Below are 23,720 nucleotides of genomic sequence, written 5' to 3' on the forward strand. Positions count from 1 at the left end.
ACCCTGACCAGCACCTTCTCCAGGGGAGGCAGGGGCACAACAGAAGGAGGCCGAGAGCAGTTAGAGGAGCTAGGCCCAGCCCCCCAAGGGTACTGGGGTGCCTAAGTCCCATCCATTTCAATAGGAGTTTGGTACCCAGATACCTTGGAGGGTCTGGCCCCTGCTGGCTCCTTAGGAAAATGGGAGCTGGGGGAGCTCCCACCATCCTCAAAGGGAGACTCTGGAGCGGGGAAAGGAGTTGTGCCTGGAGTCTGTCCCAGCTGAGGGTTAGGGCACTCGAACAGAAGCTGGGCTAGGTGGGACAGTCCTGCCAAACTCCAACAGCCAATGGCAGGCTTCCCACAGCTCTGACAGGGTGTGAGATCCCACACCCCGCCTGAGAGGAGACAGAAGCAGGCGCACTGAACAGATGGGATTTCAGAAGCAATGAGGCCAGGCAAGGGAAATAAAAAACAGGCCTGAACTCCTTTAATATACATAAGGACTGGCAAGTAGAAGAGAGGCCGTTCCTGCTCCAAGCCTCGCTAGCCACTGTGCCCAGGGCAGGGTCTGCTCCAGCAACCAGCCAACGGCAGTACAGCTGGAATGGGGACGTCAGCGGGACATGAGATGAGGGGAACAGCCTGGGTTCCCTGAAGAGTTTTCCAGGCGGGACCGGCTTCCTCTGCCACGGGCACAGGCCAAGGTTTGCTGGGGCCTGCGTGCAACCAGAGACCAGCAGAAGGGCACTGGGTGATGCGAGACTCCATCCCACTGTCCCCTCGGAGGCTGGTGGAGAAGCTGATCGGCTGAGTCCTGCTGGCACGTACTGTGCATTGTGCTAGGCCAGGGACGAGAAGCGCCATCCAGCTGTGGGGGGCAGCGTCCCAGTCTCTCCTCCGGTTCCCTGGAGAGGATGGTGGTAAACATCTGTAGCACTCTGCTCTCTTCTCACGCCCCCTGCTGGTTGGTCTCGTCCTCATCCCGCCTCTTCCAGATCTGCAAAGAGAAAGGAAACCCATCACTTTGGGGTTTCTTTCCTGCCCTCAGCAGAGCTCAGGAAGGCAGCGTGGCCTAGTGGAGAAGGCACAGGGCTGGCAGTCAGGAGAGCCAGGCTCTGCTTCTAATCAACACGGACCCTGAGCGACCTTGGGCAAGGCACTTCTGTGCCTCCGTTTCCCCTTCTGCAAAATGGGGATACTCCGCCACTTACCCCTCTGTGATTCTTATCTGGCCCCCACCACCACAGTAACCAAGCTCTTCACAATCTAGAGGGTACATATCCTCTCACCGCCACGAAGCCAAGCAGTTCCCCTCTGCAGATGGGGAACTGAGAAAATCAAATGACTTGCCCAGGGATTTCCCCCTTCAATACATTCATCCCCTTTGGGAAGGGAGAGCTCTATATCCTAGTAGAGAGGATAGGAAGGGAGTTGGTAGAGCATAGGCAGGAGCTAGTGAGGAACAGTCACACATTAAAGAGTCCCATTTAAACACAATACATGAAGGCAAGCAGCTGAGTATTGACAAAATGAACAAGTGCTTCTATACAAATGCTAGAAGTCTAAATTCTAAGATGGGTGAACTCAAGTGCCTGACCTGAATGAGGATATCGCTATAATAGGCATCGTGGAAAACTGATAGAATGAGAATAATCAATGGGAAGTGGTAAAAGCAGGGTACAAATATCCAGGAACGACAGAGTAGGTCGCGCTAGTGGGGGGATGGCTCTGCATAGAGGCAAATAAAGTGAACATCTGAAATGAATCAAACTGTGCCATACAATCTCTATGGACATTCCATGCTTAACCACTGAGCATTTAACGGCTGGGACATACTACTGACCGCCTGGCCAGGATGGTGGTGATGACTGGGAAATGTGCAGGGAGATTAGAGAGGCTACAAAGGCAGAAAACACAATAATAGTTGAAATCCCCCATCCCTGCATTGACTGGATACACGTCACCACAGGACAGGATACAGAGAGAAAATTTCCAAACACTATAAATGACTGCTTTTTGGAGCAGCTAATCCTGGGACCCACAAGGGGAGAGGTAATTCTTGATTTAGTCCAGAGGTGGGCAAACTCCAGCCCGCGGACCGTTCTGCCCGACCCTTGAGCTCCGGGCTGGGAGGCTGGCCCCTGGCCCCTCCCCTACAGCCTCAGCTCACTGTGCCTCTGGGCAGCAGGGCTGTGAGTTCCTGCCAGGCAGCGCAGCTGTATGAGCTACTGGGAGTAGTGTATTAAATTGCTCCCCGTAGGAATGTGCTACTTATGGTGTACTACTTACAGCTGCCAGTCCTGGCGCTTCATAAGTAGCACATTCCTACGGGGAGCAATTTAATACAATACACCCCAGGTAAGGAAGGCTATGCCTCCCCACACAGCCTGGCCCCCGCCCCCTATCCACCTCCTCCCACTTCCCCCCTCAGAACCCCTGACCCATCCAATCCCCCCTGCTCCTTGTCCCCTGACTGCCCCCTCCCGGGACCCCCCCACCCCTAACCGCTCCCCCGGGACCCCACCCCTCTCCAACCCCCCGCTCCCTATCCCGACTGCCCCCCTGTGCCCCTTACCATGCCACTCAGAGCACCAGGACTGGCAGCCATAAAGTAGCACATTCCTATGGGGAGCAATTTAATACACTACATTGGCCCTCCAGACGGTTTTGGAACCCTGATGTGGCCCTCAGGCCAAAAAGTTTGCCCACCCTGATTTAGTCCTCAATGGAGCCCAGGATCCAGTCCAAGAGGTGAATATACACCTCTACCCCCATGAAACGCGACCCGATATAACATGAATTTGGATACAACAACGTGGTAAAGCAGCGCTCGGGAGGGGGGGGGGGGGGGGGCTGCGCACGCCGGCAGATCAAAGTAAGTTCGATATAATGCAGTTTCACCTATAGCGCAGTAAGATTTGTTGACTCCTGAAGACAGCGTTATATCGGGGCAAAGGTGTAGCTGAATCCACGCTAATAAAAGACCATAAATTTAACATCCTTGTAGGAGGGGAAATGCCAAAGAAACCCATCGCAGTAGTATTTAACTTCAAAAAAGGGAACGACACAAAACCGAGGAAGCTAGTTAAACAGAAATTAAAAGGAACTGTCACAAGGGTGAAATGCCTGCGAGCTGCATGTAGCCTATTTAAAAACACCATAATAGAGGGCCAAACTAAATGTACACCCTCAAATAAAATAAACGATAAGAGGACCAAAATAACGCCACCAGGGCTAAACAGCAGAGTAAAAGAGGCAGATGCAGACAAAAGGGCATACTTTAAAAATTGAAAGTCAAATCCTACTAAGCAAAATACAAAAGCAGGATAAACTCTGGCAAGTCAAGTGTACAGTATAAGAAGGCAGGCCAAGAAAGAATTTGAACAGCAACTAGCTAAGGAGACACAAAATACCAGCAAGAAATGTTTAAAGTATATCAAAAGCAGAAAGCTTGCCTAGCAGTCAGTGGGGCCGCTGGCCAATCGAGGTGCTAGAGGAACACTCGAGGAAGACATGGCTACTGCAGAGAAGCAGAATGAATGCTTTGCATGGGTCTTCACTGCAGAGAATATGCGGGGAGATCCCAACACGAGCCATTCTTTTTAAGTGACAAATCTGAGGAACTGTCCAAGAGGTGTCATTAGAGGAGGTTTTGACCAAACTGATGAATTAAACAATAATAAATCACCAGGACCAGATGGTATCACCCAAGAGTTCTGAAGGAACTCAAATATGAAATTGCAGAACTACTAACTGTGATCTGTGACCTATAGCTTAAATCAGCCTCTGGACTGGAGGGTAGCTCCTGTGACACCTATTTTTAAAAAAGGTTCCAGAGGCGATCCTGGCACTTACAACCCAGTAAGCCTAACCTCAGTACCAGGAAAATTGGCTGAAACTATAGTAAACTACAGAATTATCAGACTCAAGAGATAAACGCAGTATGCTGGGGAAAAGTCAACATGGTTTTTGTAAAGGGAAATCATGCCTCACCAATTTTTTTTTTTTTAATAATTGGAGATATGCCTATCTCCTAGAACTGGAAGGGACCTTGAAAGGTCATCAAGTCCAGCCCCCTGCCTTCACTAGCAGGACCAAGTACTGATTTTTGCCCCAGATCCCTAAGTGACCCCCTCCAGGATTGAACTCACAACCCTGGGTTTAGCAGGCCAATGCTCAAACCACTGAGGTATCCCTCCTCCTTAAAATTCTTTGAGAGAGTCAATAAGCATGTGGACAAGGGTGTATATCTGGAATTTCAGAAAGCCTTTGACAAGGTGTCACGGAGTCCCCGGGTGATGCTCTGGAACTGCTCCCCACAAAGCCAGTCAGGACTTTGGGGAGCCTCCTCTCCCTTGAAGCAGACGGTCTCCAGGGCAAGAAGCTCACACGGCTTCACCTCCTGGGTCTGACCTTGGAGCATTCAGCATATGCCCCTCCGTGTGCTTCCCACAGCAAGTCTGCCCAGGTGGGATCCTGGGGAAGCCAGAGGGTCCTGCACGGACCCCCCCACTTCGCAGTCAGACATGACTCTCAGCCAGCCAGTAAAACAGAGGTTTATTAGATGACAAGAACACGGTCTAAAACAGAGCTTGTAGGTACAGAGAACGGGACCCCTCAGCTGGGTCCATTCTGGGGCCCAGCAACCTCGTCTGCCCTCACTCCTAGTCCCCAGCCAGCCCCAAACTGAAACCCCCTCCAGCCCCTCCTTTCTGGCCTTTGTCTCTTTCCCGGGCCAGGAGGTCACCTGATCTCTTTGCTCAGCTTTAGCTATTCCCTTGCAGGGGGGAAGGGCCCTGGTGATTTGTTGCCAGGATACAGAGTGTCGGCCATTTATGCACACTGGAAACTTAAGAAATGCATAGGGGAAACTGAGGCACCCACACAGTATTCAGAGGAAACATTAAGAACAGTCCCACTTCGTCACACAAGGTCCCTCACCAAAGGCTCTTAAACAAAGTAAGCAGTCATGGGATAAGCAGGAAGGTCCTCTCATGGGTCAGTAACTGGTTAAAAGACAGGAAACAACGGTCAGTTTTCACAATGAAGCAAGATAAATTGCAGGGTTCCCCAGGTATCTGTACTGGGACCTGTGCTGTTCAACATATTCATAAGTGATCAGGAAAAGGGGGTGAACAGTGAGATGGCAAAATTTGCAGACAATTACTCAAGATTGTTAAGTCCAAAGGTGACTGCAAAGAGCTCCAAAAGAATCTCACAAAACTGGGTGACCGGGCGACAAAATGGCAGATGAAATTCAATGTTGATAAATGCAATGTAATGCACATTGGAAAACATAAACCCAACTATACAAACAAAATAACAGGGTCTAAATTAGCTGTTACCACTTTAAAAAAAAAAAAAAAAAAGATCTTGGCATCATGATGGGCAGTTCTCTGAAAACATCTGCTCAGTGTGCAGCAGCAGTCAAAAAACCTAAGAGCACATTAGGAACCATTAGGAAAGAGATAGATAATAAGAAAGAAAACATTATAATGTCACTATATTCAGCCATGGTGCGTCCACACCTTGAACACTGCGTGCAGTTCTGGTTGCTTCATCTCAAAAATGGGATATTGGAATTAGAAAACACACAGTGAAGGGCAACAAAAAATGATCTAAAAAAATAAAAAGGAGTTGTATAAAAAATGGAAACTAGGACAGATTACAAAGGATGAATATAGGCAAACAACACAGGAATGCAGGGTCAAGATTAGAAAGGGAAAGGCACAAAATGAGCTCAAACTGGCTATGGGAATAAAAAAATAAATAAAAAAACAAGATGACTTTTTATCAATACATTAGAAGCAAGAGGAAGACCAAGGACAGGGTAGGCCCACTGCTCAGTGAGAAGGGAGATACAGTAACAGGAAACTTGGAAATGGCAGAGATGCTCAATGACTTCTTTGTTTCAGTCTTCACCGAGAAGTCTGAAGGAATGGCTAACATAGTGAATGCTAATGGGAAGGGGGTAGGTTTAGAAGAGAAAATAAAAAAAGGACAAGTTAAAAATCACTTAGAAAAGTTAGATGCCTGCAAGTCACCAGGGCCTGATGAAATGCATCCTAGAATACTCAAGGAGCTAACAGAGGAGGTATCTGAGCCTCTAGCTATTATCTTTGGAACATCATGGGGAGAGATTCCAGGAGACTGGAAAAGGGCAAACATAGTGCCCATCTATAAAAAGGGAAATAAAAACAACCCAGGAAACTACAGACCAGTTAGTTTAACTTCTGAGCCAGGGAAGATAATGGAGCAAGTAATTAAGGAAATCATCTGCAAACACTTGGAAGGTGGTAAGGTGATAGGGAATAGCCAGCATGGATTTGTAAAGAACAAATCATGTCAAACTAATCTGATAGCTTTCTTTGATAGGATAATGAGTCTTGTGAATAAGGGAGAAGTGATGGATGTCGTATACCTAGATTTTAGTAAGGCATTTGATACGGTCTTGCATAATATTCTTATTGATAAACTAGGCAAGTGCAACTTAGATGGGGCTACTATAAGGTGGGTGCATAACTGGCTGGATAACTGTACTCAGAGAGTAGTTAATGGTTCCCAATCCTGCTGGAAAGGTATAACAGGTGAGATTCCGCAGGGGTCTGTTTTGGGACCGGCTCTGTTCAATATCTTCATCAACGACTTAGATATTGGCATAGAAAGTACACTTATTAAGTTTGCAGATGATACCAAACTGGGAGGGATTGCAACTGCTTTGGAGGATAGGGTCATAATTCAAAATGATCTGGACAAATTGGAGAAATGGTCTGAGGTAAACAGGATGAAGTTTAACAAAGACAAATGCAAAGTGCTCCACTTAGGAAGGAAAGATCAGTTTCACACATACAGAATGGGAAGAGACTGTCTAGGAAGGAGTATGGCAGAAAGGGATCTAGGGGTTATAGTGGACCAACAGCTAAATATGAGTCAACAGTGTGATGCTGTTGCAAAAAAAGCAAACGTGATTCTGGGATGCATTAACAGGCGTGTTGTGAGCAAGACATGAGAAGTCATTCTTCCCGCTCTACTCTGTGCTGGTTAGGCCTCAGCTGGAGTATTGTGTCCAGTTCTGGGCACCGCATTCAAGAAAGATGTGGAGAAGTTGGAGAGGGTCCAGAGAAGAGCAACAAGATGATTAAAGGTCCAGAGAACATGACCTACGAAGGAAGGCTGAAAGAATTGAGTTTGTTTAGTTTGGAAAAGAGAAGACAGAGAGGGGACGTGATAGCAGTTTTCAGGTAACTAAAAGGGTGCCATAAGGAGAAGGGAGAAAACTTGTTCACCTTAGCCTCTAAGGATAGAACAAGAAGCAATGGGCTTAAACTGCAGCAAGGGAGGTTTAGGTTGGACATTAGGAAAAAGTTCCTAACTGTCAGGGTGGTTAAACACTGGAATAAACTGCCTAGGCAGGTTGTGGAATCTCCATCTCTGGAGATATTTAAGAGTAGTTAGAGAAATGTCTATCAGGGATGGTCTAGACAGTATTTGGTTCTGCCATGAGGGCAGGGGACTGGACTCGATGACCTCTCGAGGTCCCTTCCAGTCCTACAATCTATGAATCTGTGAAAAACAATGAGGGGTAAGGAACAGCTTCCATACGAGCAGAGATGAAAGACTGGGACTGTTCAGTTTAGAAGAAACGACTAAGGGGGGCTGTGATAGAGGTCTATGAAATGATGAATGGTGTGAAGAGTGTGAATAGGGAAGTGTTATTCACCCCTTCACATAACACCAGAACCAGGGGTCACTCAAAGAAATTAAAAGGCAGCAAATTTAAAACAAAGAATGGAAGTACTTCCTCACACAACGCAGTCAGCCTGTGGAACTTGTTACCAGGAGATGTTGTGAAGGCCAAAAGAAATATAACTGGGTTCAAAAGAGAACTAGATAAGTTCATGGGTAACAGGTCCATCAACGGCTATTAGCCAAGATGGTCAGAGACGCAACTCCATGCTCTGGGAGTCCCTAAGCCTTTGACTGCCGGAAGCTGGGACTGGATGATGGGAATGGATCATTCAATAATTGCCCTGTTCTGTTCATTCCCTCTGAAGCACCTGGCACTGGCCATTGTCAGAGGACAGGACACTGGGCTAGATGGACCATGGGTCTGACCCAGCCTGGCCATTCTTGTGAGTTTGTGACAGAGCCAGGAATTGAACCTGGCTCTCCTTAGCCCCAGGCTAGTGACCTGACCACTGGGCAATCCATCCACCCTTTGAGCAGTACAGATGAGAAGCGCTAAGTATTACTTTGAGCTCCACTTTCTAAATACAGGCTGCCCTTCCCATTGCCACTCTGTGCCTCAGGACACACAAGGCTGCTGTAAGGACTCAAAACACTGCCTGCCTGAGAAGTTAATCACCCCCACACGTTTGTTCTACAACATCATTTATCACATTAAGTTATTACTGACTTGCTGACCAGAGCCTGTGGGCTGCTGCTGCATCCCAGAGTGCAACAGCACTGTCTGTATCATGGGTATGTGCACTAGAGCCACAGGAACATGGCCACCAGCACTGATGTGACAGCAACGCCTCCCACATGTCCCATCATTGCACCACTGGGTCAGCACTTACCGTATGCAATGAATGACTCATCACACATACAGCCCTCTTTCCCCGCACAGGGACCACCACTTCCTTCCCCGAGGTGCTCAGCCTGTGCTAGAGGAGATGATGCTAGAGCAGCTGCAGCACAAGCAAGTTTTCTTTAAATAGCTCTGCAACAGCAACTCACATCTGCCATGTTGTGAAGAGACCCGGGACAGCCAAAAAGCCAGGCAAAGCTTGTACGGCCCTACGCCGTCAGGAGAGATCACCTGAACAGGTAGAACGAGTTGCCCCATGTGGTGGAATAGACAGCAGTGCACTCACCTGGATATAGGCCTCTGAGAGCGTTATCATCTGGGGCAGGATATCGGTCACCTGTAAGTCTTGCAGCTCATACCACTTGCCCGTGCCCTGCCAAAAGCCATTGCAAAAGGGTGAGGAGAGTTATGACAGCAGGTCTTACCGTGGCGCTAGTTCTGACACAGCAGGCTCCAGACATCCACTCTGCCCAGCCTGTTGCTTTGAGCCACTGTCTGGCCACGCCATGCAACAGAGCAAAGCATGCACTAGGAAGTTCATCCCCAGCTCCCCGAGCAATCATCCACATGGGCACAAAGCGATGAGCACAGAAGCCCAGCGGCGGGCGCACTGCTTTCCCAGCACATCTCATCAGGATGCGTCTGGACTGGGGGAGCAGGTTACGGCCAGCTGCTACCTGAGCTCACTTGTGGGGCTATTCAGGGAGCAGAGCTGCTTGGACAAGCCCCAAGTGCTGCCCTTGGCTGCTGTGCAGGCTGGAGAATGAACCGGGGAGGGCTCCTCAGCTCCCTGCTAGAGCAGCTGCAAGGGATCAGCCTGAGGCAGCGAGCTAGCGTCAGCAATCCTCTGCATGGGCTAAATCCCTAGAGACTAGAGCGGTCACGCCCCAAGGGAACACTGCAAGCCACTGGGCTAGCAGGGACTAGGGGTGCCGTGCATGCTGCTCCAGCCCCCAAGCTGCCGGCAGACACTGAACCCCACCCCTTCGGTCACGCACATGATGCAGCACGTGAATTCTGTAGGAGCCCTCGGTGGGTTTCCCATCATGCACGATGTTGGCGATGAGGTCGTAGGTGGTGTTCTTGTGCACGGCCTGCACCTCCTCGGACAGGTACTCCCGGAGATCCACGTTCCTGCAGCAGGAGGAACAGCAGCATTGTGAGCACAAGGGGCAAGCTGCACTAGGCCCTGAAAAGGCAGGGAGTTCCAGTGTGCCCCTGTACGTTGCATGCTGATGCCCCGGGGGCCAGAGCAGGGGGCCAGCTCCTTAGCTAGCTGCGATTGCAGTCACCAAGCGTCAGCCCCACACGCATGTAAATCAGAACAAGGCACCCCGCTATTATGGCTGAGCTGTCTCATCTATTGCCATGCAAGGCTGGATCCCCAGCACCACAGAAGACAACCCGGCACTGCACTAGATCAAGGAGGGAGGACACGCTCTGGCCAAGACAGTCTGCACAGTTCAGTTGGAAGCTGCACAGATCATTAATAATACTCAAAGCAAAAGAGAAAGACGACTAAATGTCACGTTCCCCGTTAGTCATAACCAGATGTGTTGTGCCACCCTGCCCTAGCACCCATTCAAACAGGGGGCTCCACGCCGGGGGCTGTATAAGGTCATCTCCACATTGACACACAACATGCCGGCCTACAAGCTCCAGGTGCAGAGCAGCCGACTGCACGTGGCACTGCAGCCACAGAGGGCCCAAACGAGACCTCACAAGGCTGAGCTCCATTGGTGTCTGTATCTACAGTCCCCCCGAGCACCTCACAGAGTGCTGAGGTCATCCTCACCAGACCCCTAGGAGGCAGAGAAGGATCACCCCCATTTTACAGATGAGGAAACTGAGGCACAGCGAGGCAGAGATTTGCCCAGGGTCGCACAGGGAGTTTGTGGCAGCGCCAGGAACTGATCTCAGGTCTCCGGAGTCCCAGTCTTATGTTTACCCACAAGCCCCTCCTTCCATCACAACCCAGTGCTTTGTATCAGCACAGGACTGCATGGTCTGTACAGGGGGAGTGTCTGCTAAACTGGGCTGTTTACTGGGGTTGAGTGTCCATGTAAGTAGTCAAGTATCAGAGGGGTGGCCATGTTAGTCTGGATCTGTAAAAAGCAACAGTCCTGTGGCACCTTACAGACTAACAGACGTATTGGAGCATGAGCTTTCGTGGGTGAATACCCACTTCGCCAGACGACATCTGTTAGTCTATAAGGTGCCACAGGACTCTTTGTCGCATGTAAGTAGTGTGTTTCTAGCCAAACGGGCCTAGCTGCCAACCAACGCCTGGAGGGAATCCTTGGAGGAACAGGGAGCACCCAACCAATATATCCCACAAGGGTGCAATCTGCACCAGCTCCTGACAGCACCATTCAGGCGCCTACGCTCGTCTAATGCCACTTGGAGACGGGCTGCATTGGGTCTCATCCACTGCAGACAAACCCTGTTCTCAGAGCGAGTGCAAGGGGCTTTCCCTAGAAAGCACAGCTGGAGCTGCAGCCCCCCAGCCAGGTCCAGGCGGTACCCACGTGATGGGGAAGTTGACGATGGTGGGGTTCTTCTCCACAAAGAAGTTGTTCTTGGTGAACCTCTTGATGCAGAAGATGAGGTAGGGAGGCAGCTTGGTCAGCTGGAAGCGCTTGAGGAAATTCTCCTTGTAGGTCTTATACTCCTGAAGCAAGAACAGAGAGACACAACCCTCAGCAACCAGAGACCCACGCATGGCCAGGGCAGAGGCACCCACACGGATAGGAGAGCACACCAGCCCCCGCTCTGCCCTGCCAGCACCAACAATGCTGCCTTAGCAGACTTGAGACTGCCCCTCAAACACAAGCAGCGCTGCAGAGCAGGAGAGTCTAACAGGCACAGGTGGCAGGGAAGTGTGCCTCTAGAGGCAGGAGGGCAGCAGGGCAGGAGAGTCAGGGAAGGGGCGGAGTTACCTTCTCAGTGATGCCGTTGAACTTGGCAAGGATGTTGAAGAGCGGCACCTGGGGGATGATCAGCTGCTCCTTCTCGTCCTTGTACAGCGGGGCAGTGGGGAGGTCGAGGGTCAGGTACATGAAGGTGGATTCCACCATTGTCTCCTGGTACTCATCATTTTGCAGCAGCTGCTCCTTCTCCTCTGCTGGCTGAGGAGAGGTGGGGACACAACCATCTGGGTTAGCACAGCAAAGCACCACGGGACAGACGGACGGACCTAACCCACACATTTTGGGAGATGGGGCCCAGAGTTAATACGGTGTGCACTGCCTAGAGCTAGCCATAGTGCAGGTTCCCTCTAAGGATCCACTGTCATCCCAGCCCCAACCTGCATCACCTTCCATTGCAATCTTCAGCAGCTACTAAGAAAAGACTAACCCTGCTACACCGTATGAGGACATTGGCCCTGATCTTAAGGAAACCCACAGGGCTTTGCCTGCATGACTTTCCTGGTAGGATGAAGGCCTTGGTGAGGGGGAGCTTTGGAACTGCACCAATTTCGCTAGAATAACTCCAGCTTTGACGCCTAGCTCTGCAGCAGGTGAGGGACTGGGACATCTTTGCACCACCAGCCCCACCACAAAACCAGGTCTGCTGCGCAGCATCAAGTGTTCATCTCACATCAGCCAGCTCCATTTGTGAACTGTTTTTCTACAGTGTTTGCAGCTGTTGCTACTTCCCCAGCGTAAGGAAACCTATGATCTGAAACTGAGACACCAGAAATCGCAACAGAGTTCATCTACAGAGGCACCAAGCCAAGGCCAGCTGCCAAAGAGAGCTCATGGCCTCTTCGAATTGACGAGTGACATTGTGTCTCAGAAGGGCCTATGCCCCTCCCACTCCAGCAGCCCTGCAGTGACTCCTGCAGGCTACACAGCTTGCTGTGTAGATCTATAACCGCAGCTTTTAGTTTTGGCTTGTGACCCAATGTTTCCCCTGAGAAGTTGGCCTGTTGTACAATCAGTCTCCCTGGTGGCTTTTTAAGGGGGATGCATGGGTCAGAACTGTGACTGGAACCTCACGGTTTGTAGCACTTCAGAGATAGAAACTGCATCTCTCATCTATTTAGACTGCAAGCTTTTAAGGAGCAGGGACTGTCTTACTATTTGTCTGTGAGGTACCTAGCACAACGGGGGCCTGATCTCAGCTGGGGGCCTCTGAAAGCCACTGCAATACAAATAAATAATAATGTCACCCCATGATGAATAGAACTCACCATATTTGTAATGTAAAAGTTTCCAGCATCATTGAGGAGTGAAAGTGCCTCCTGTACTCTTAAATGGACAATACTGAATGTGAGGCTAGTTTAGGACAGATGCATTAAGTTTTGGCACCATCTAGTGGCAATACTGTATAGTGCCCCCCAAATGGAAACAAAGTCCACAAGATGAAGAAAAAGGAAACAAAACTTAATAGCTGAGCAAATCATTCCCAGAGGACTCACCATCTATTACCCTCTGGCCCCTACATACAACTCCAAATATGCTGATCAACTCTGCAGAAGGACTTCAGAAAAACTGGGGAACTATCTCCAGCACCTTACGTACTCCAGAAGGGGCTACCTCAAACCAGGAATCACCACATTCTCCCACATACTGGAAAGAAAAAAAAATCAGGAACCTAGAGATTATGCAAGAAACCCAAAACAACTATCAAAAACCCCAAGGACAGCCATCCAAAACTAAAAGTGGAACCAACCACAACTCCACAAGCCACAGAACACCACCTCTTGGAGAAACCATAGAACCAAGACCCAAGTGGACATTACGTGACACCCCCAACATTATCAATTTATCAAGACTACCCCTAACTGGAGCTGAATTATCTGTACTCTCCAAGGGACTGAACTTGTCCCCGCCACGGAACCTGACAGCGTACTAACACATGAAGAGCTAGTAGAATTCTTTTGCTGACTCCATCTCAAAGAATTCTCCCCCCCCCCCGCAAAAAAAAAAATTACTAGGCCCCCACTGTCATACACAAAATAATCATCTGACTGGACACCCCAGAACAGATGAAACCACACACTTGATCATTACATTGATTGCTTCAGGAAGTTCACTGTGAAATCCTTAAACATCACATCCACCACTATTGCTCGACTATCACTCCACCCGCTATAGTCTCTGAAACCCAACCTCCAGATAGTGATCAGACCAGCAGACAAAGGGAGTGCCATCACAGTCCTCCACCATGACAACTATGTTAATGAGGACAAGCAACTCTCCACCACCCGCTGCTATAAAGAACTCAAAGAAGACCCCACACCACAGTTCAGTCAGGAACTGAAGGATACTACCAAAACCTTCCCCAAACAACTCCAAGAGAAACTCTTCAACCTCATCATCCTCGAACCCGACCGCGGGACCTTCTACCTGCTTCCCAAGATACACACAAACAAGGGGACCCGGGCAGACCCATCGTATCTGGCCACAGCACTCTAACTGAAGGGATATCAGTACTCACAGAAACCATCCTCAAACCACTCAACACGCAAAGGGCCTGCTTCCTCCTGGACTCCAGGAACTCTGCAACACTAACCACTTCCCTCAGAATACCACCCTTGCCACCATGGATGTCACCGCCTTATACACCAACATTGCTCCCAATGATAGCATCACGGCCTGCCTCCAGTATCTACAATGGACAACTCATCTCTTTCACCCTCGCCCATAACAACTTTACATCAGCAACACTTTGTCCAAAGACAATGGGAACAGCCATGGGTACTAGGACGGCTCCCCAGTATGCCAGCCTCTTCAAGGGCCCTCATAAATTTCCACCACCACCACCACCACCAGTACATTAAACTCTCTCTGGAAAGCTCCCAGCATCAACTTCAACAACATAGCCTTACACACAATATATACAAGATCACCACGCTGGCCTTCAAGTCCTCTGGAATGTACTTTTGTAATCTCTTGTGAAGTATTAACTGTGCACTGAACCAGCACTGAGGTTCACTATTAATATTTCTGCAAACAACCCCCCAACCTTGCCAAGGTCATCTTCAGAAACAAGCTCCCCACAGACCAGGCCCCCATGAACGCAAAGCAGCACCAGACCCTGCTAGAACAACACATGCAAAACCTGCAGACATATCTCCACTGCTACGATGATCAATACACCCCACAACACACCACTCAAGATCCATGAGTCCTACACATGCCTGTAACAACATGTGGCGTCCTCAGCCAGTGCACTAAATGCCCCGACAGTGTGAGTGAAAACAGTGAAATCACTGTGCTCTCCAATGAACTCACACAGAAAAATGATAAAAGACAAAAACACTATCACTCATGAGCAAACACTTTTCACAAAGCAATCACTCCCTATCTGACCTCCCAGTCCCCATCCTCAAAAGGAAACCTGCACAGCACCTTCAAACAACGAGCCGGGGAGCGTTCATAACTTTGCTAGATACTAAAAATCATGGACTTCATAAAGACACTGGATTTCTGGCTAATTACAACAATCTATATAACCCACTGTAGTGAGGCAGTGTGGCTCACCGCCACCCTGGAGAGTGAAGAGCCCATCCGGAGGCTGGAGTGGGCGGAGCTAGGGAGCTCTGAGCCCGCCCCTCAGAGGATCAGGCGGCGACCCAGATGTATAAAGGCCGGCCCTCAGAGGTCTGTAAGGCCCCCAGCTGCTGGAGAGGCCAAACGCCTGCAGCCTAGCCCACGACTGGGAAAACCCCGCAGCCCAAGGTGGCCGCCAGGACTGGCTGGGCCTGCCCTGCGCCCACTACCTGGAGGAATTGCCAGGCCTGCCCTGTGCCCGCTACCCGGAGGAGTTGCCAGGCCTGCTGCTCGCCGAGAAACCTATGGTGCTGGACCCCCAGAGGACAACACCCTGACCCAAGTACTACCCGAGGGGGAGTTTGGAAGTAGCCCGGGAGCAGCCAACCCTAGTCTGGCTGCAGCACTGCCAGAGCCCATGTCAGTGTGTTGCGGCCAGGATCCCCACTGACACAGCAGCGGGTCTTCTGCTGCTGCTAGGGCCCCGGGCTGGGACACAGTGGAGTGGGAGGGCCTGTGTCCCCCCTGCCACCCAACTCGGGGGTGGCCATCTCCCCCTCTCCCAGGCCTGAGGAGGCGTGGGCCTATTGTTATTGCCTGTGGGCCTGAGCCCCTGACTTCTTGTTGCCCCGCCCAGACCCGGGCCTGGGCTTCCTATTGCTTGTACTGCCACTGCTCAGCCCTGCCTGAAGGCCTGAGCTCTGACTCTGCACTGCCCCGCCCTGACCCAGGGCCTGGGCTTATGGTGTTTATTTCAGTTACCGCAAGGGCTGCCGAGGGAGACCCCCACGGACAGATTAATTCCCCCGAACAACTGTGTGTAGTGAGCCGGTGTGGATCCCCGCCGTCCCGGAGAGGATCGAGCCCCGGTTAACCCTTGTACACCCACTAACCCCCCTTTTTTGTCCTATGACTGACCATTTCACCTTGAATGGTCTCTTACGTGTTACTCCTTATGCTAAACAACCAGTTCCACCTTGTATTTAGCTGTGACACTAAGTACCCTAAGAGCTCTGTGTAAGCTCAAAAGCTCGTCTCTTTCACCAGCAGAAGTTGGTCCATGGAAGATATGACCTCACCCACCCTGCCTCTCTAGTGCCTCTAAGCAACTTCAGTCACCTATGCTCCCATCCCAGCAGACCTGTGGTGGCACGAGGAAAGGGTCGCAGACTTGATAGGTCTGCCCTGATCCTGTATTATGACAGTCTTGGATAGCAAGCCTTCATTGCTTGACATCTCTTTCACTGGTTCTGCAATGGGCAATGCAGACACAAGGATAACAGGGTTGGGGGAGGTGATCTGCTTTCACTGTAGCTCCTCTAAGTGCATCTGCGGCCTCCACTAGAATTTCCTATAGTAGTGTGACGCATGTCTAGAAAGGGTTAAACATCCTGCAAAATAAATAACCCTCTAAAGACATGTGGGGAGAGAATGTTTGTGTATTTACATATGTATGAGTATGTAACCAACAGTCCCTGTCTATGCTGTATTCTGATAATTCAGAGATCAAAAGAACATCCTAGCATTTAAATAAATTGTAAACACGGGATAGCTCAGTATTCATCTCTCTTTGAGATGTATAGCAAATAATCTGTGAATGGTGGAAGAACTCCAACCTGTCAAAAGACATGAAATTGTATAAAAGATCCTTGGGTCCTGATTCTGTCATCTCAGAGCTGCTTAGGCTTCATCAGGGGAAGTTTGAGTTGCAAGACTGAGGTCCCAGTTATGCTAGTACACCCTGAATACGATATTTGGACATTGGACTATGACCTATGAACTATTTCTTAAAACTCTTTGCAACTACAAAGCTCACCATCTCCGCTATGAATCTGCGCCTCAGTGAACTGAACTCATGTCTGTATGCATATTGATCTTTTAACCATACTCTCTTGTTTTTTAATAAATTTTAGTTTAGTTAATAAGAATTGGCTGTAGCGTGTATTTGGGTAAGATCTGAAACATTGAATAACCTGGGAGGCAATGTGTCCGATCCTTTGGGATTGGTAGAACCTTTTCTTTTATATGGATGAAATAAGATTTGAAGAAATTTTCATCATATTTGATGTGAGTGCCTGGATTGAGGCCTGAGGCTGGATCACTTTAAGGGAACTGTGTTGTTTGGACAGCTAAGTAACCAGTAAGGTAATAAAGAAGCTGTTTTATGCTGGCTTTGTGAATCTAAGTATTGGAATATCCACCAGCTTTATGGGGATTGTCTGCCCCATTCTTTGCAGTTCACCCTAATTGAGTGGCCACAGCTGGCCCGCACTGGGACCCCAGTCACAAGCAGTAACACCCAGGAACTGTACTGCAACAGGCCCGCTGGGGTGTGCACGTGTGGCACTCCCCCCATCCCCCAGTGCAACCATGGGATCCGCTGCTCCTGGACGTTCCAAGTGTGAAGGATGGGCAGAAACCCAGAGAGGTCGGGGCCAAGTGAACTCACCAGGTCAGGGTGTGGAAGCTTTTTGGTAAAGATCCGCATGGAGCCTTGGAACACGTCGGTCACAATGGCTGTGAAAACACACACACACAGACAGAGCAAAGAACTGTTACCAGTGACCAAGTAGAGCTCTGAAGAGAAGGCTCTGGTGTGAAAGCCATTTGTGGAGCATCCCAGTTGCTGGGGCAGTGCAAGTTCCCAAGACAGGAACCTCCTATGCCAAGCACATTCAGAAACAGCATGTTCAGAGGAACATGTGAAATGTACAAGAGCTGCACAGGAAACAGATTGTTGGACATGGTTTTCTTGTCATGGGTTTCTTGCCTTGACTGTTACACTGTACTGAACATTTAGGGAACAGAATACTGAGGGAGCGTGTGGCTAACAGACAGGTGCCATGGATGATCCACTGGCTGCACTGCTGAAATCACCAAGATTACTTTAGGACTCTGAAGTAAAGAAACTAGCACCTGCAGTTGGAATCTGTATGGGGAAAAGGTGATTTAACTAGGGTTAAGAGCTCAGCAGCTCCATCTGAAGTGGGAGGAATCCTAACCTGGAGAGATGAGACAAAGGGTCAAGCTGAGGAAGTCTTTGCTCTGGTAGGAGTTTTGTGTGGGCTGGTGCGGGGGTGGGGGGTATTGAATACAAAGTCTGAGGAAAGAGGATGTGCTAGAAACCCCACTTAGTTACCACAGATGTGATTTTTATTGTCTTGATTTAGTTACTTCAAAGTTGTCTTCTTATTTTTGAAAACCTGGCTCATTTCGGACTCTTTACAATTATAAATATTCCAATTAACTTGTGAATATATGACAATATCTCCTCTCCTTTTACATTGTGGCTGCTGTTTGAAACAAGCATTGGGAGTGCACAGGAAACTCACTTGCCTCTGAAACAAACCAAGTATCTTAGGATGGAATTGCGGGGGTGGGGGAGGGAGAGATTTATTTTTCTTTTTTCCTTTTTAACAAGCAAACTAAAATGGTTAACTTGGTGGACACCTATTCTCCAGAGACTCCACATCAGTACACGCTAGGCCAAACATGAATTAACATCCGTTAAACAAGCAGCAGCCACAGAAACACCATCATTTCCCCAACTTACTCTTTTTCTTCTTCTTTGTCCCGCCAAGAGCAGAGTGCAAGGCATTTAGAAACCAGGAGAGGAAGTCAACGCCATCACCTGAAGACAGGGAGACATTGAGGAAAATGAGTCAGGGCAATAAAGCAAGAGAGGAAACCAACACTGAAGGAGTTTACACAGAGCCAGTGAGTTAAACTCCTCCCCCCCACCCCCAGCCTGTCATCTGGCACCTCATGATGGCAATCACAATGAAAAGTATTTAATTCTCTGCTGGTTCAACCTCCTACTGCTGCTCCATAAGGAACCTGCTGTGCCCTGACCACGGCCTATCATGCTGGTCTGTATTATCTCACAGTTTCCTCATGCTTCCCTGTCTGCCTGTACCCACCTGCTGTCTCCTGTCCCATACTTATTTGTAAGGCCTTTGTGGGCAGGGACCATCTTTTTGTTCTATGTCTGCACAGCATCTCGGATGGAGGAGGACTGGTCCATGACTTAGGTGCTATTGCAGTACACGTAAATACCCTGGCGCAGTTGGGGCTGGGAGTGTCACAGAGGTGGCTACTCTCAGCATTCAGATGGCACAGAATGTCAATTTCACACTCAGAAGAGAATCACATTAGAATCCAAGCAGAGGAAATCCAAATTGAAAATCAAAATGTGTCTTAAAGTCCATTGCTTCACAGACCTTGAAGGCTAGGAACGAATGCTTTATACAAGGCAGGAAGAGCGGATTGCAAGTGGTAAAACGCGTTCATTTTCAGCCCTGCAGTTTTGCAAGAACTTGGGTCTCTCGTCCATCGCAGGCCCGTTGATCTAGCATTGTTCTCACCATGACCCAGACACACACACAGACCACCCAGGACCTCAGACTAGCGTGAGCATGATCTCCGCTTTCCCCTCTGCAGTGTCACACTGCAGATAATGCATGAAATCCCCTTCCCAGTGCAACCCACCCTCCCAGTGTGCAAACTGATGCTCCAGGCCACCATGTTTTAGGGCTCTGCTGCACGGCTGAAAGAAAAGAGCCTGCTAAAGATCTCCCCTTGGTCTCACCTTGCTTGGTAATCTGGAAGGTCTTCTTACTGCACAGGACCACAGCCTGCAGCATTTCATGGGGAGAGACGTGAGCCTTGAAATTTCGGGGGTTCCACAGCTTCCTCATCAGCTCTCCAAACCTCTGAACGAGCAGGAACATGATGTCCCCCGGTGGGCGCTTGATGTTCTTGTAGTTCTCCTCCTCCAGGAAGTAGTTCCGCAGAGGTGGGACGTTAGACAGGGCCTGGGCACAGACATTCAAAGGTCAGTGGCAAAGCGATCACTCAGCCCAATACGCCCACTGGCAGGCAGCAGGTTCAGAGCTCTCCCAACCTCCAGCCTGATTTGATTCCAAGCAATTGAAGACTAATTAAGTACAAGCCGATAAACTGATTGTGCTTCCTGTGGAAACATGATGCAGGTGAAGGATTCCCTTATACTCCCCCACAGGACACAAGGATAAGGGGCAGAGAAAATCTGCAGAGATTCAAATTCTCATGCAAGATAAGTTAATATTCTGGCTCTATATACAGGGACCTAGATCAATGGTAACTTTGGAGAACAAATAAATAGGATGTTGCTGATCTTTTTTCCATATTTTGTTGTAGGAATAATTTATTAATTTCAGTATCTGTGATGATACAGTTAAATTAAAAGGGAAGAAAAGCCCCTTGCAATTATTGTAAAAGCATGGCCCCATGCCAGCAGACATGCAGGTACAACGCTCTCCAGTCACACACTGGTGTGGCCCACGTTAAGTTAACTTTGCATGTGGGAATTCCCCAGCAATTAACTAAACAACAGTTTTAAATCTAAGAGACCCAATTTTTGCCCAACCTAGAGAAAGAGTCCAACCAGCTTACAATGGAGCAAGCTGCAGTCACTCATCTTGAGCACAGAGTGCAGGCCAAAGAGACTACAAATCCCAGCATGCAATCAGCAGTCCATCTTGAGCCAAGAAACGTGGCCACATCATTCCACTCATCCCGAGGGAGGGTGGGTCTGAAAGGCAGAACCTCTGGGGGCAGGGGGGAATGCACACAGTTTGCCCACTCTTTACGCTTCTCCCCAGAGATTGCATGACTACCACTATTGTACCTGGAGTACTGCATTGGCATAGTCATTGGCCTTGATGTTGTTCAGTCCCACAATGCCAGGCAGGTAAGTGGTGCCATCATATGCCCGCGAAAGTTTGGCTTGTTTGTCCAAATTGATGATTTGCTGCTTGGTGAAAGTGGGCTTCAACACGTACTGAAAGAGAAAGGCAGCAAGCCTTTAGAATTAAAAGTCATCTTTAGAATTAAGAGCTTCTTTACATCAGCTCCTGGGATCTGAATTCCAGCACCATGTTCCATATTTATCACTGGGTGATTTTTCCAGGGCAGGTTTACTGCGTGGGAAGCATATTCCAACTAATTTATCACTTGAAAGGGGCACACAATTCTAAGTGATCAGAATTAAGATTGTGAAAAAAAATAAGGTTTTAACAAAATGTAAGACCAACATGAGTTTCCTCATGTCTTTTAAATTTCACTGGAAACAGCTTTTAAACAATATAGATGCCCAAAAGCATTTACAGCACAAACATTAGGGCAACAGTGTCTAAAGGGAAGCTGATGATAAACAGAAGTGGAACAGATTCCATTGATTTGCACTGGCCACGCAAGAAAAATGCAAGAAAGGAAATAAACAGCGTGAGAAAATCTGTACTTTTAAAATTCAGTGTGAAGAATGCAAGGTCCTCCCAGTAACTGAAGTAAAGATATCTGTAAGCTCAAAGTGCCCCTAGAACATCACCAGTACCCTGGCATGAAAAGACACGTACCCAACACTGAAAAGCCCATGCTACATCTGTATGGCCTAGGGACTCATGGGGCAGATCACACTGGACAATTAGGATGGTCAGCATCTTCAGATATGAAAACTTAAATACCTACCGACTTCCCCTCTAAAGTTATACCGATGTATGCCACCTTGCATCGACCTATTTATGCAAGTGTCTACATTCAGATTTGACTCCCAACAATGTAAGCACCGTGTTACAGAGATGCAGTAAAGCCACCTCCTCGAATGGTGTTGAACCATGGTCAACCTACAGAGGCTGAAACAGTGCAAGTGTAGACACTGTGCCGACAGTCCTCCAGCAGCTATCCCACAATGCCTGACAAGTGACCGCTCTAGTCACAATGGTGAACTTCACTGCCCAGGAGTCACGGAAACCGGGAGCCACACCGCCATTAAAACACCCTACCCATTTTCAAAATGCTTTCCCATGACTGCCTGGCTTGGTGAGCACACCTAGCAGCTCTGCCTTGTTGTGTGCAGCTGCCCAACCGACCATGCCGGTTACACGCTCTAGACACACTCCTTCCTGGAGCAGGCAGGAGGTATTGAATCTCCTGGGCCCACGGGGAAAAGAGGCTGTGCAGGCACAGCTCTGGACCAGCCGTAGAAACATGGACAGCTACAAAAAAACTGCAGAGGGGTGAAGGGGTCTGACAGGGATCAGCAGCAGTGCCACATGAAAGCGAAGGACCAGGGCTAGGTTAAGCTACAGATGGGGACCAAGGCACAGAGAAATTCAGTGACCGACCAAGTCATACAGGGAGTCTGAGGCAGGAATTGAACCTGAGTCTCTGGATAATGGCCTAGCCACTACCCGATCCTTCCTCTCCCGATAATGCTTCATTCGTAACCACTCTGCCCCTAATTCCCACAATATTCTGCTAATGCCTTTTGCAGACTGCTCCTTTCTACTGCAAAAACACCTGGGCCTGCGGACACATGTATCCAGCCCGTACTCTGCATATGGCATCACAAATAACCGTCTAACTCAGGCCTTTCTATCCCAAACACACAGGCCTCTCTGCAGTGAGTTACAGGAGCAATTCCACCGGCTTCTGGTCTGACCAAGTCTATCCTGTCCCCATGGAGATCATTGGGCAGGTGTGTATCTGGACCATATGACACAACAGACAGTTTGCCCATGCAGGTACAAACTGTACTGTATCCTGGAAGAGCACATTCTTATGCCCTCCAATGTGAGAAGAGGGAGCCACCTCCCTCCTCTCCCCTCCCCACTGCCCAGGCACTACTGACAGCAAAGCTCCAGAAGGCAACGTACAGTGATGTCCTCCAGCGAGGAGTCAATGATCTCGTAGTTGTCTGGCAGACAGTAGAACTTGAGGGTGTGGAGGTTCAGAAAGACGTGATGGCTGAACTGTACGCTGTGAATGTAAGCATGAGACTTCAACCCACGGCCTGCAGAAGGGACAAAAAAGGCAGGTCAGGAACACAGAGCGCAGCAACAAAAGCCAAAGGGACAGCATGAACTAGATGTCTAATGGCTTAAACTTCACTGCAAAGGCAACGGACGAGCTGGACAAACAGAATTTCCAGGGTCTGCTCTCTATACCTTGAGCGGTATTTGGTTTTGTCCATCACTGGGTATGTTCAGGAAACTACATGAACTGTTAAGAGAAAAATGTTGCCTTCTGCAAGTGCTGAGCAGCAGCATGGACTGCAGGAATTGTTTTAATGATATCTCCACTCCAGAGGTGCAACACGGTGCATTGCGAGCGACACCTCACCTCAGTCCACTCCCTCCCCAGCGAGGCTGCTGTGCTCTAGAGCAGTGTTTCCCAAACTTACAACAGTTGCGTACCCCTTTTGAGACATTTGTCTTACCGGCGAACCCCTTCTCCGGTAAAGATAATTGGGAGGCGGGGGGGGGGGGGGGTTAGTAGTCACATTTTTATAACACACTCCTAATTCGTTTAATTCTGGATTAAATGTTTATTAGAAATAAATACAAAATTATATTACATACAGCTGAAACAAAACTTTTAATAGAAATAATAGTTACATATAGAAATAGTACTAGAAATAATTAAAATAATAGAAGCGAATCAAAAGTCTGGCAGAACAGCGTGTAATTAATTATATTATATCAATATAATATATGGTGAATTCGTATCATTCATGCATCATGCATCCAACGAAGTGAGTATTCACCCACAAAAGCTTTTGCTCCAATACGTCAGTTAGTCTATAAGGTGCCACAGATCTCTTTGCTGCTC

The 23,720-nt window shown here is 48.9% G+C and overlaps 1 protein-coding gene across 1 annotated transcript in view; it reads right to left on the bottom strand.

Annotated features, from left to right (window-relative positions):
- Positions 1-446: 446 nt before the first annotated feature.
- USP39 (ubiquitin specific peptidase 39) overlaps positions 447-23,720 on the bottom strand; it is a gene marked incomplete at its 5' end in the record, with an annotated part of 29,573 nt that continues 6,299 nt past the window's right edge. The window contains 10 exon segments of the mRNA XM_039522991.1: positions 447-978; positions 8,858-8,944; positions 9,570-9,705; positions 11,100-11,242; positions 11,511-11,699; positions 17,521-17,588; positions 18,625-18,702; positions 19,660-19,885; positions 20,740-20,892; positions 22,766-22,902. Coding sequence (XP_039378925.1) covers positions 931-978; positions 8,858-8,944; positions 9,570-9,705; positions 11,100-11,242; positions 11,511-11,699; positions 17,521-17,588; positions 18,625-18,702; positions 19,660-19,885; positions 20,740-20,892; positions 22,766-22,902 — 1,265 coding nt within the window.

Source organism: Mauremys reevesii, linkage group 2 (genome assembly GCF_016161935.1).
Source record: "Mauremys reevesii isolate NIE-2019 linkage group 2, ASM1616193v1, whole genome shotgun sequence".
Taxonomy (NCBI): domain Eukaryota; kingdom Metazoa; phylum Chordata; order Testudines; family Geoemydidae; genus Mauremys; species Mauremys reevesii.